The 13,045-nt window shown below is 37.2% G+C and overlaps 1 protein-coding gene across 5 annotated transcripts in view; it reads left to right on the top strand.

The window, feature by feature from the left end:
* KDM4C (lysine demethylase 4C) overlaps positions 1–12,689 on the top strand; it is a 255,205-nt gene extending 242,516 nt beyond the window's left edge. For all 5 annotated transcript variants that reach the window (XM_054004325.1, XM_054004330.1, XM_054004328.1 and 2 more), the window contains 3 exons: positions 5,321–5,440; positions 9,234–9,326; positions 12,463–12,689. In XM_054004325.1, the coding sequence (XP_053860300.1) occupies positions 5,321–5,440; positions 9,234–9,326; positions 12,463–12,639 (390 nt within the window). In that variant the 3' untranslated portion in view covers positions 12,640–12,689. The remainder of the gene's footprint in view (positions 1–5,320; positions 5,441–9,233; positions 9,327–12,462) is intronic.
* The last annotated feature ends 356 nt before the right edge of the window (positions 12,690–13,045 follow it).

Genomic DNA, 13,045 nt, shown 5'->3' with positions numbered 1-13,045 from the left:
AGGAGAGGGAGAAAGAGGAATTGCATGCCATTTTTCCTTTTTAAATATGTCATCACAGAGGCATTGCTAACTTCTCTAATTTGGCCAGCTGATATGTCAGTTGTCAGAGCCTTTAGGGATTGGCTCTGCTGGACATAGTAGAAATTCCAATGAGCTTCTCTCTCAGAAGCAGCCTCTGTGGCTACCTCTGCCCCCACTAAAAAACAAGTTTTCTTATTGTGTTATCCTAACACAATAAGAAAAAAAAATATGCTTATTCAGATGAGTTAGTGGTGAATATGAGTAATCTTCAAGAGGGAACCACTTGCGGAGAATATTCACATTTAATACTGTATACCATAATTTTTTTTCTTCAACACCTTTCCAAGTTGTTGGCCTTATTTTTTCATGCATAGGAAAAGAAATCTTAATCTTTATTTTATTTGGGTTGTTTTATATATATGAATTCTTAGAGCCGTGTTCAGGAAAATGTCTTAGGAATATTCATTAGCTTTAAAGAGAGGTCTTCAGACTTGCTACTTATGGATTGCAAATGTTTTTTTACCTTGTAATGTTTTATTCTTTTCTCCCCTAGTAAGCTCACTGTAAGAGCACAGATGTGAGAACTGAGTTTACTAATCTCCCACTCTGATCTGATCAAAATGAATATTGATTTTATTCATTCTGATAGGGGATGTTCTACAGAATGCTTATGCAAAAGCATGAGAGAGAGGCAAAAAGCAGCTTTGAAAGCAAGTACACTAGTCTAAGTTATCAATTGCAGGATCAAGTTAGGGATCTTCATAATCACAACTCATGTATCCTCTCTTGAGTTAGGGTAGAATCACATAATCCAAACTATTAACAAGAGCCAGGTGATGTGATGGACCCCTGATTTGAATAGACAAGTGTTGGTGATTTTCTATTATATTATTGTTTTCTGCAGCATTTTTAAACATTTGTCTACTGTTCATACCTCCCCTAAAAGATGCCATATTGGCCACATTTTCCTATTTTTAAACAAGTTTTTGAGATACAATGACCAGTGCCCTCCCCAGCAGTAGACAGTACCAGACAGCTTCTGATCCATACTGACCGGAAGGAGCTCCTTCTCCACAAAAGAGAGTCTCTTTCTCTATGCCCAGCAATGAACATGAGGCCTATAGAATAACCTCCAGGCCCTATCCAGGGCCTCTCCTGGCTATTTCAAAAATTAACCCTGCCCTGTCCAGAACCAGGACACCATCATAGAAGACCTCTAGATCAGTCAGACATGATTTGCCCTTAGCAAAGCCATACTGGCTGTCTTGGATCACCTCCTTGTCTTGCATGTGCCTTAATATGTCTTCCATGAAGATCTGCTCCATGATTGTCTCATGCACAGAGGTGAGGCTCAAAGGTCTGTATTTTCCTGACTCTACTTTCTCCTCATTTAAAAATGAGGTCACCAGGAACTTTGTCTAACTACTTTTACGGTCACCAGGAACTTTGTCTAACTACTCTGAATTTTCAAATATGATAGAGAGTGACTTGGAAAAAGCACCAGCCAGTTCTCTCTGGACTCTAGGTTGCATATCACCAGGGTTTACAGACTGGTACCTTTTCAATTTCATCAGGTGGACACAAACCTTGGCTTACAGTAAAAGGAACACTGATCCTGCAAGCCCATACAGAGAGGTTCAGGGGCTAGATACTTGTTTTCAGTTGGCTCCTTTGTATCAAATCTAAAAGAAGTCAAAGGCTCTTATAGTCTTACAATTTTTAAAATAATTATTGAGTTTGAGATAGCTGATTTAATAACCGAAAAATCAGGGAAGCACTGTTGAAATAAAATTGTAGGTGTCCAAAGTACATCAGTTTTTGACAGCTTAGGAGAATAGTCTCAATAGTTCATAAGTTTATCTTAGACCAGAATATCTATACCTCTTTGCCTTAATTTAGGAAAGCATTTGAAGACTTTTTCTTCAAGTGTCAGTGGCTGTAATCAAATTATTGCAATAATTCAATGCAATATTGCAGTATTGCAATATTTCAATATTTCCTGAATTCCAGTGCATGCTTCAGGTGCAGTCTTCCATTTTCTTAGTGTGACTCCACAGTTCCTAGTCTGTGTGAACCATCACAAGCCACTGCAATTGGATTTGTCACTTTCAAATTCTGTGTCCAGCCTTAATAAATCTAACCAACCTCTCTAGTAAAAACAACAGAATATCAGAAGAAAAATAGAAAAAATGTCTTCTCTGTCTGCAGTGCTCTGTGTGTGAATTCCTTCATGACATCATGGAAGACAACCCCAGTATTTCAACATGGATTTCCAACATCTCTTGCAAATAGATTGCTTACTATTTTAGTTTAGTGTATATAATGAATTCCAAAATAAATGTTTCTAAACCCAGAAAGTACTACCTTTAATACACAAAAACTTTCAGAAGTATTATTACTTACAGGTTATGCTCATGGAGTGTCTTTTTGAATAGCTGTAAACCTAACACTGGGGAGACCATATCTGCAGTAATGTGTCTAGTTATGGTCTTACCTGTACAAGAAGGTTGTGGACATAGAGGAACAAATATCGTAAAAGGATATGAAAGTGTCGTAAAAGGATATGGAGGAACTCAAGCATCTGTGATATGAGGGGACTGACAGAGCTGGGACTGTTCAGGACAGCAGTAGACTCAAAAGGATCTCATCCAAATGTGTCAATATGTGATGTGGGAAGTAAAGAGAATGAAGCCATGCACTTCTTGGTGATGCAGAATGACAGGAAGAAAGAAATCAGGTACCAGCTGAAATACAGGAAATTCTTCAACACAGGATTTTCTTCACTTAAGAAAAGACTTTTTCACTGTGAGTGATGTTGAATGCTTGGATTAATGGCCCAGGGAGGCCTTGAAGTATTTATTTTAGTGATAGCTAGTCATGGTTGGAGTTGGAGCTCTGAGCTGTGCAACAGCAGGAATGTGAAACTGGACATGTAAGTGAATTGTATTTTCAGTACAGATGGGCATGATTTATCCATTTCTATAAAGAAGAAAATACATTATGTAATTGTATGGGACATGTGTGTGGTCTGTAAGCTGAATGTAGATTGAGCCCACACTGTATGTTATTTACAGCTGGTATGGGTATGTTGAAAGATTGCTATACCAACCATAAGTTGTCTGACTTTTCGTTGTATGAGAAAAAAATGAGGTTGCATTTTTGCCATTTTGTCTGTCTAAGAAATGGGTCTTATCATTTCCAAGAAAAAAAATTGTTAGAATTATTTGTGCAGTAAAAAGAGAATCTCAAATGGTTATGATCCTGTGAAAATAAAAGGTAGGAGCTCTGGTAGGAATTAATAAAAACTAATACCAATTTACCAAATATTGTTCCATAGACTAAGACATTTTGATGATACATAAAGAATGAGGTAGTCATTTGTCTAGTTATTTCCATGAGGACTCTAATTTTCCAAATGAGCAATTCTATTAGCTATCCTAGAGTTCATAAGATATTTTTTCTTGTGGAAGTTGCAAAGGGAGTAATTCATGCTGGGCTTTTGTTCTTGGAAAATTAATGTTAGGCTTGACATTGTTGTTAGATTGTTTGTTTTCAGGAAATTTATTCCATTCCATGATGCATTTTAAAAGTTTGTTTCAAGACACTTAGCTGAGACTCCTTTTTGCACGTTTGCAATAAATAGATAGCGGAAGAAGTATCATAATGACAATAACCATTTTGACAGTCATCACTGAGGAGAGAACAACTAAGAATACAGTCTAATTTAATTTATAGTCAGAGCCATGATAGCATTTAGTAATCCCTGTCCCCTGCAAAGTCATAATTATTCCACTGCAGCAGCCATCCTTTCCCCTACCCTCCTGCCTCTCCTGAAAATATTGGGAAGGGTAATATAGTAATTCCACCTACTCAAAATGTATGGTGACATTGAAAGGATATATCTTTCTGTGTTTATCATAGCAACCTTTGCCAGGCAAACACGGAGGGCATATTTTAAAGCCTTTGCACAGCACCTGAGGGGTGACAGAGCAGTATTGTCATGCAGGAAAGTGTTTCTGTGAAAGTCCAGCTTTTAATTTCTTTTATCCCATGTTGAATCAAACTCATGGATTAAGATACATCTGATTAAAACCAGTTTATAAAGGCTGGATTTGGCTAGAATGATACTACATCAAGATAATATCCAAGTGAGGATCACTGGAGTGCATTTTTGCTCCCACATTTTAAGTTCTTTGTCATGATGATCATTGGCCTCTGTTGGAAGTGAATTGTTCAACTCAAAATACAAATATTTTTCTAAGTTATTCTACGTAAATCTAAGAAAACAGTGATAGTATTGTGGCAACCTGAGATAGCACCAGGTCCTGTCACTGAGTCCTTATCTTTATTTTCTCTCTTCCCACTGTAGACCACTTACAAGCTCAGGTAATGTGGTCACTGAGTAAGTCCTCTCATGCCTGGGAGAATACTACTCAGTTAGTTCTAATTTACATGACAGGTCTTGTGATGTAGTCACTATGAAGTAGAGATGCCTTTGTTGGAGTGAGGATTTGAACAGAGAATTGGTGAGCCCAGATGTGTCACATCATTTTTGGGTCCTTTGTCTTATTTCCTTATGTGAGCAGCTGCTGTTACGGGTGTGTGGTTGGCATGCTCTGAAAATTAATCATTTAGGTCATACTGAGACATATGGGACAAAAGAAACCGTTACAAGAACATGTTGCAGCTACTGACGCTCTGACATGCTCAACAAGTCAGGCACAAAAATTGACCAAACCATTGGAACAAAAATGTGTTATATCCTCTGGAAAAAAATATTTCCCCCTAATTTTATTTCACAAGCATTTGGATTCTTTTAGTGTTTCTCCATCAGCTAAGCAAAAAACTCATTGGCATTCTCACCATTTATGGTTTGATCCATGTATGTTTCAGTCAGCAAAGATAGCATCCAGCAAAAAATGTACTATGGTTAACGAAACATTAATTACTTGGATATGTAAAAGAGAAAGTGTTGCATATATGCAATTGCACTTCAGTGATCCTTATTTTCAGTGTGTGTTAGAAATTAATTTTGGTTGAAGTGTATCATAGTTGCTGATAACTATCTGATTTATGTATATGTTATCTCGCCAATGCAGCATCAAGCTGTAAAGAGTGTTTCTTTGGTCAGTATTTAATTTTCATAAGGGCATTAGCATTAGCCCCTTAGCAGGATTATAAAACGTGAAACATGCATCGTAATAAATCTTTTCCAATTACCATGTTGTAAAAGCATCTTACTGGTAATTTTGGTGCAGTGGCTCACTCACTGATTTCATCCATCCTTCTTTGTAAATAGAGCAGAGACTGCCTAAGGCTGGGTCCACCTGCAGAGGGAGAGGTTGTCCAAGTGAAATGGCCTGATGGAAAACTGTATGGTGCAAAGTATCTGGGAACAAATACAGCTCACATGTATCAGGTGAGTATCTATGTTTATTACCATGTGCTGAAATGTCTTTATTGTAAATTGCTCCTTTGGCTCTAGCACTGGAGTGTCCAGCCACGCCGTCAAAGATGAAGGCTGAAATGTGAGCTCTTATTTTAACTGTTACCACACTTTAACTAATATGTAAAACTTTCTAACCCGGTAGCAGGTGCTATGCATGTATGGGAAAGAGGTTTCACTTGGTCTTACAAAATTAAGAAAATTACTTGCTTTCTTTAAGAACTTAGATAAACAGGTAGAACATTAAGATTGAAAGATGACATTTGTTATTTTCTGCAGGTTGTTTACTTTCATTTTGTAAGTTCACAGCTAATTATACAATTAATGACATAAAATTAAGTATGGTATGAGCCTGCAGTGAACCTGAGGCATTTCATTAAGAGGTTGGAAGGGGGGACACTAGGAAGAGCATAACATTCATTTGTCTGAAGCATTTTTGAATTAATTAATCTAAGGAGCATTTTATCTTCAGCAAAGGCAAAAGGGAGCTGAACACTGAAAGCAAAGCTAAAAAGCTGACTTCTGCTTTCAGAGTAACAATTACTGGTTTTTTTGGGCTTGCCTTTGAGAAAAATCAGTCAGCAGCTTTGAGTACCCAAGTGAATGGTAGAAACTGCAATAAAACAATCACAATAATAATAGCACTTCTGAAAGAATGAGAGTCTAGATCTATTTCTTTTATATATATGTATTAATTTTCACTTATGTAACTCTTTTCATCAGGGGGCCTCACATTACTGTACCAAAATGGCAAATTTACTATTATATCTCTAGATAAATTAAGGCACTAGGAAGCTAAATTACTTGCTGCATTGACCTTCTCACTTTTCCAATGACTTGCAATCGAATTCAAGTGCTCAAATGCCTAAAGTCTTGAACTAGTCTCTAAATCTTACCTCTTCCCTTATATTTAGCAGCTGTGTTATGTTGTGAAGGTCAAAAGTCTTTATAAAGTATGAAGATTATTTTTCTATAGTAACATTAATCTTCAAATCATTTAATCTTTTGAACAACTAGTCTTCTGAGGAATACTGTGGGATAAATTAGATGAATGTTGTTGTCTTTCATATTTGAAGGAATATGACATAGTCAAAACAAACAGCGTTGTCTTATTTTAGACCCCTTGAACAGCATGATGAAATGAGTTTTGTTTAAGGAAAATGGATAAGCATATGGAGGCTCAGCAAGATTTAGAGTTCCTCAGCATAACAAACATAAATTCCTGTAAATTGCCTCTAACAACCCCTATCATGGGGGGAAATGACAGTTTAAATATTAGAGGGAGTCCATATTGCAATACATAGAACTATAGAGAAAAGCAAATATTTTGTCTTCAGGATGAGAGGAGGCTGCCTGTGGCCACAGGTTACAAAAAGTTTATGACAGGAAGGGTGCAAGATTACCTTCAAGATATACTAGTAGTTCTTCCTCGGGTCTTTCTAAACAGTGTCTAAAAGCTCCCAGGACTCACACATACAAAAAGTTTATTTTCATCTGGTGTGATCTATGTTGCACCTTTGAGATTCTCTTACCCAGTCTTTTGCGTGATTTCTTAGATCTCATAAGGCAAATCTGTTCTAGTTGAAAAATTCCCTGAATTTTTGTCATGTTGATCAGACATTTGTACCAAATGCAGCAGTACTTAAGCATGCAGGAGCTATGACACAATGCACCAGAATTTGTGTCATACAGTTTTCATTTGTCAGCCAGTATCCTACACAATCCCTAAGCAGAGCTAAACTTGCCAAATGAAGCAGGTGCTCAAGTGAAATTATTAATGTGATCTACATCTGACTTCTTGATGATTCCTGATATTGAGATTCACAATTGAGTTAGAGTGTATTAAATTATCCATTCACTCCATTAATTGCTTTCTAACAGCTTTTCTTTAATGTATGATGTGCTTATAGAAAAAAATCTCATGAAGATAGTAACACATCTTGCAGACACAGTACAGCAGCAGAATCCAAGTGTAATAACTTACTTGATAAAATTGATGATTTGAAATGTAGGATCTGCAATCTGAATTGAATTGGAGCTATTAGAGATGGTAGGTTTATATTTTGCATGAATCATGATACTATTGAAAGTCTTAGAGAAGCTCTTGCGTTTACTATCAAGTGTAGGCAAATTATTTCCAGTGTGATATGCTGGATGATACCTAAAGAACTTCCACTTACTCTTCATGGTAAATGTGCAAAATATTTCATACTGCAAGCATGGCATTCAGTGGTATGAAGTATTTGCATCCTACTGCACATTGTAAGTAAAAACAAATATACTGACCATTTAAGAAGAGATTTTCTTATCACATGAAGTGTCAGAGTTAATTTCCTACCCAGTTTTTTCACCAGGGATGCAAAAAAGTTTATTACCAAGTGTATTATGCAAAAACATTACCAAATGTATTGTGCAGGAAGGAGTAGGAATTGCAGAAAGACTGTTCCTGCACCCTGGATTGCCATAACTTAATGAAACAAGCTTAAGGCAAATTGACCTTTAAGTTCCTCAAACATACTGCTAACAGAGTAGGCTTATGGGGTTAATAACAGGAGCAGAAAGGAGTAAGGATGATTCTTGTGACTTTGTTATCCATTTGTGTGCTCTGTGCATTTTAAATGCCTTCCAGATTTGTGCAGCACTATTAGTTGCAGTGGAAAAATTGTTTTTAAAGAAGTTAATAGATCATAGTCTGTAACCTGGCTGTTGAGAATGGACATACGGATTTTTCATCTGTTCACGTATTAATCTGACATACTCAGCTACAGCAAGCTTTTAATTTGAAAAAAGCACAGTCCATTTACAAGTTAAAATGCTTGTTCATGCTTGAACAAATGATTGTTCGTTTGTATCTGTAATAATACTTTCGATAAGTCAGTATTCTCCTATGTTTATATTTGTCCTCATTCTTCCAGTCAAGTGTGCTGTTGTCATTCACATCGTCTCATTAAATCGCCTAAGGATGTAGAATGGGACTTCTAATTTTATACCAAACTTTAAATTATAGTTTCTGTGGGAGCTAAACTGCAGTCACAGATAGTAGCTGAAATTCACAACTGTTAGATGAAGTATTAAATAGAGGAAAAAATCAGCAGCTACTGAAAAAACTTAAATGCTTCAAAGCCTTAGCATTTTAACATTCCTCACACCTAGTTACATTTCCTTTCTCATTTTCTGCTAACAGGGTTCATATTGGATTATATCTAAACCTAAGCATGATAAAGCTTTTCATCTTCTGAACACAGCATTTAAAAGAAATTCCATCAGATTCAATAAAATTCTGTTAACTGGTATTTCCTTAGTTGTCACTCACACTTTCTTTTGACATGGTCTTCCTCAACCTTGAATCACAGGATGCTAAAATTAATTTTTTAGTTATTAGAAGCAAGTAAAAAAATTGAGAAAAATAAAAACAACACAAGGACATTTTAATATGTCACTCCTGCAAAATAATCTTGCCTGTCTTGTTACTGTTCAGCATTCCTAATCTAAAAAATTTTACTTCATTATATATGTGTCAGTGCTGATTTTGAAGTCTCTTTCCTTGGATATTATTTTCAATGAGGTATGTGTTGCAATTCCTAAGAAATAACATTTTTTATGTTTGAGACTATTTTTGTGCTAAAACAGACAGAAAATATACAGAAAATGTCTGTATATAAGTCTTCTTTTCTTACATATGTGTTTTCATATGGAAACATTTCCAGGAACTTCCTGCAAGAGTTAATTGTTATTTTATTTTCAAATACCCATTTTTTTCAATTAGGTGGAGTTTGAAGATGGTTCTCAAATAGTAATGAAGAGAGAAGAAATATATACACTGGATGAAGAGCTTCCTAAGAGAGTAAAAGCACGTTTAGTGAGTATTTGCTGATGCTAACTTTGTAATATGTATATGTAAATATGCTCAAAAGACCAATAACACTATACTAGGATTTATTTTGGATTTTCAGTTTAAATAGACTCACGTTCTATGAAACCTGTGCTCTTAAGAGTGTCTAAATCAGCTCAATTAGGAGGTGTCTCCATTTGCTAGTGAGATGGCTAGTTGTTCTTCCAGTACAGGCAGATGCTGTTGTCAGACATAAATCTTTTCTCTTAAAAGGGACATTGTGTTTGTCTCATCTGTCATATCAGGAATGACCAAATTAGTAAACATTTAAATTGACAGACATTCTATTATTTCACTATGCTTATAATAGGTATTGTTTTTAAAAAACTTTCCAGCTTCTCAGAGCTTTGTGATTTTAAAAGCCTTAATTTAATAAAAAGGCAATTAACTTCTTGTAAGACACAATATATCTGATCAAAATTCGTTAATGTTGCTAGCAGGACTTACCAGCATTTCACTAGTCTTCTTTGGTTTAAAACCAAATCTTTGCTGCTTTTTTTAAAGTTTCCTGCTGTTTCAAACAACATCCACCAGCTACATTTTTATGTGTGTATGCCTAGTGGAAAAGTGTTGAACCTCACAGAGAACATGACTCATAGAGGTTGAAAAGGGAAAGTACTTCCATACATTTGTTGGAGGAGATGACTGTTTTTACCTGTCTTGAGACAGTTCTTTCTGGTGTAAAGTGCACTGGTCAAATATTCTGGGTTAAGAAACCTTTATGTCAGGGAATTTGGGATAAATGCACAAATCTTCCAGTGTCCTGATTAGGGTTAAGATAGATGTCTTGGAAAATGTTAAAAGAACCATCTAATGGAGTTTTTTATTATTCTTGGAAAGCGTACCATTGCTAATTTTTATTTAGAATGCAAACTATTGCATTCTCAGGATAATAATAGTAATAATGGGGTTTATACTATTGTTTTTAAAAATTATTTTTTAGAAATCAATATGTCTTTTTATTTATTTGTTTATTAACTTCATTAGGGAGTTAACTATAGATTAAAAACATTAAATTTGGTCAGCTGAATAAAAAATACCACAGCAGTTATTGAGACTTCTGCATGATTTTTTACTAGTGCCTTAAATTTTAGAAATATACAGATTAGTCCTCAAGGCATGCCCAACACCTCCTTCACCTTTTTGTGCTGAACACAGTAAAAATAAAAGATGGCCTATGATCCTGTTTCTATCTATTGAAGTAGAAGACACCAATTTTTCTTAATCTTGGGAATTCTTCTGTGACTCCAGCAGTTTAAGTTGGTCCAAAATATTTTGCCTCTGATTCTGCCCAAATGGCTTGCTGTTTGTTGTTCCACTGTGTCATGGTTTGACACTGGCGCAATGCCAGCACCCCCATGAAAATGCACCTTCCCCAAATAAATGCTGTGAGATGTTATCAGGAACAGAGCAGAGCAGGCCCAAGCTTAATAACAAAGGGAAAAAAAAACTTTTTTAAACTACTACTACTACTACTACAGAAAACACATAAACTAAATCCAGGATGAAGACCTTTTAAAACACCCCTCCTCCTCCCAATTCCTAAAACACCCACCATGAAACATCACCCGGGATTCCTGATCAAATTACCACCCTTCAGATAATCAATATTCAAGCTATCAAGGGAGAGAGAAGTCTCTCTTGCGCCATAGACCTCCCCCAGGAAATACAGGTGCCACCTCTTGTGTTTCCCTGTCACACATGGCAACTGCCCGGAGAAAATCTGCCAGTGTGACACTCTCCATTCCATGTCACAGTGCTCTCACCACCATGCATGGACAGACTGCCCTTAGGGCTCCTTTAAGGATGCTTTGCCACAGACCCAAAGATACAACAGTTCAGCTTCTTATCCTGGGACTACAGTCCCCCCCATTTTCCCCTGGGGCCAAGGGTCCAAGAACAGAGATCATCTTCTTTCTGAAGACAGAGGGCATCACCATTCCCTCCTCAGCTTTCTTCTGTTCTTGCCGTTCCTGTGCTGTTAGAAGCTGAAGCAGGTCTCCTTGGGTCACCACTGCATCCCCCTAAAATGCAGTCTCTATTGCAGGAGATTTTGGTTCAGTCCATGGCTAACAAGAAAAGTCCAGCCAAAAGCTACTTCATCATCTCCTCCCACCTAAATATTTCTTCTTCTAACATGTCAGGTCCCGGACTGTCTCTCTTCCACTACAAATTGAGGAGGAGTAATACTTTACAAAGCCCTCATTTCCTGGAAAGGGTTAAAAGTTCAGACTCCCTGGACAGCTGATATCTCGGTCCAGCATCCCGTCTCCCACACTGGGCATCATCCCCCCCCGCCCTTTCTCTTTCTCCTCTGCTGGCAAATTTCCAGGTGCCGCCAGGCTCTCTGTCACTTTCCCTCTGTGGTGGGGGAACAAAGGCATCTCCGCTTCTCTCCACCCTTCCGTCCAGGAGCTGGCTCGGTTCCAGACCCTCAGCCCCTCGGCATACCTGGACAAGGCCGCGTGGCTTCCCCTCCCCCACCCAGCCCATGGCTGGGCAGGGGAGAGTCTGCACTCTCTGAAAACCGGAATTAAAGAGACAGCTCCCCTGGGAGTTCTTGCTTTTAACCCCCTGTGTTCTCAGAGGCGTGTCCATACTTTCAGTGGTCACTCCAGGTGCCAGTATCCAAACCTGACCACTGATTGGTTTGACCCAACTTCCTGGAAAAAAATTCACTTCCATGTCAAACCACGACACACTGCTTTGTTAGTGGGGATTCCCAGCTGGTATAAATTTGATGACGATTGACCAAACTGTGACCCTGATTCTTTGCAAATTAGGCAGTGCCCAGGCTTCTTTTCAGGCATCCATGACATAGTAGCTTGGATTTTAAACTTTCCTGAATAACACAAGATGGTGAATATTACATGATACTGCTAGGATTAAACCTGCCCAATGATTGCATCACTTCCATGTCACTGTTTTCTCAGCTAGAATTATCATGACTGTGTGATACCTGGATAAAATCCAGACTAACAACAGATGTTAGTTACGTGTTTCCAAGGAACACTATAGACATAGAGAATTTAATACTGAATAGGACATGTAAAATATGGAAAGATAAAAATTGTATGTATGTGTAACTAATGTCTGGTTTTAGTCTACAGCTTCTGACATGAGATTTGAAGACACATTTTATGGAGCAGATATTATCTTGGGAGAGAAGAAAAGGCAGAGAGTATTGAGTTCTCGCTTTAAGAATGAGTATGTGGATGATCCAGGATACCGCACCTTCTTAAAAAGCTCATTCCAAAAGAAATGCCAGAAGGGACTGTAAAGGAAGCAAGAGAAGAGAAAGGATTCTTGATTAAAAAGCATGCAGCATTATTTGCTATAGGGTTTTTTAACTGAACACTCCGTTTTACAGTGAAAATCCACACACCAGCCTTGTAATCTGAAGTACCTGAGTTCTGATTTCATCAGTTAGTGTATTTAAGAATTTGTAATATTTTGCATTATAAAACCAGGGGAAAACCAAGAGAGATTACTAAATGATATGCTGAAGAGAAGTTTCAGTCCTGCTGTCATTGAAATAAGTGGTGAAATTCCCTTTGAATTCTTTGATTCATAATTCTGAGAAGGAGACATTTTAGTAAACAGAATTAATGTCAGTGGCTCACTTCTGCACACAGGAAAGGACGTTAAGTTCAAAAATAGCAGTTTTTATTAAAAAATTTTAAAAC

The sequence above is a fragment of the Vidua macroura genome, chromosome Z, assembly GCF_024509145.1.
Source record: "Vidua macroura isolate BioBank_ID:100142 chromosome Z, ASM2450914v1, whole genome shotgun sequence".
Lineage (NCBI taxonomy): Eukaryota > Metazoa > Chordata > Aves > Passeriformes > Viduidae > Vidua > Vidua macroura.
Note: the sequence above shows the minus strand (reverse complement) of the source record. Positions and strands in the feature narration are given on the sequence as shown.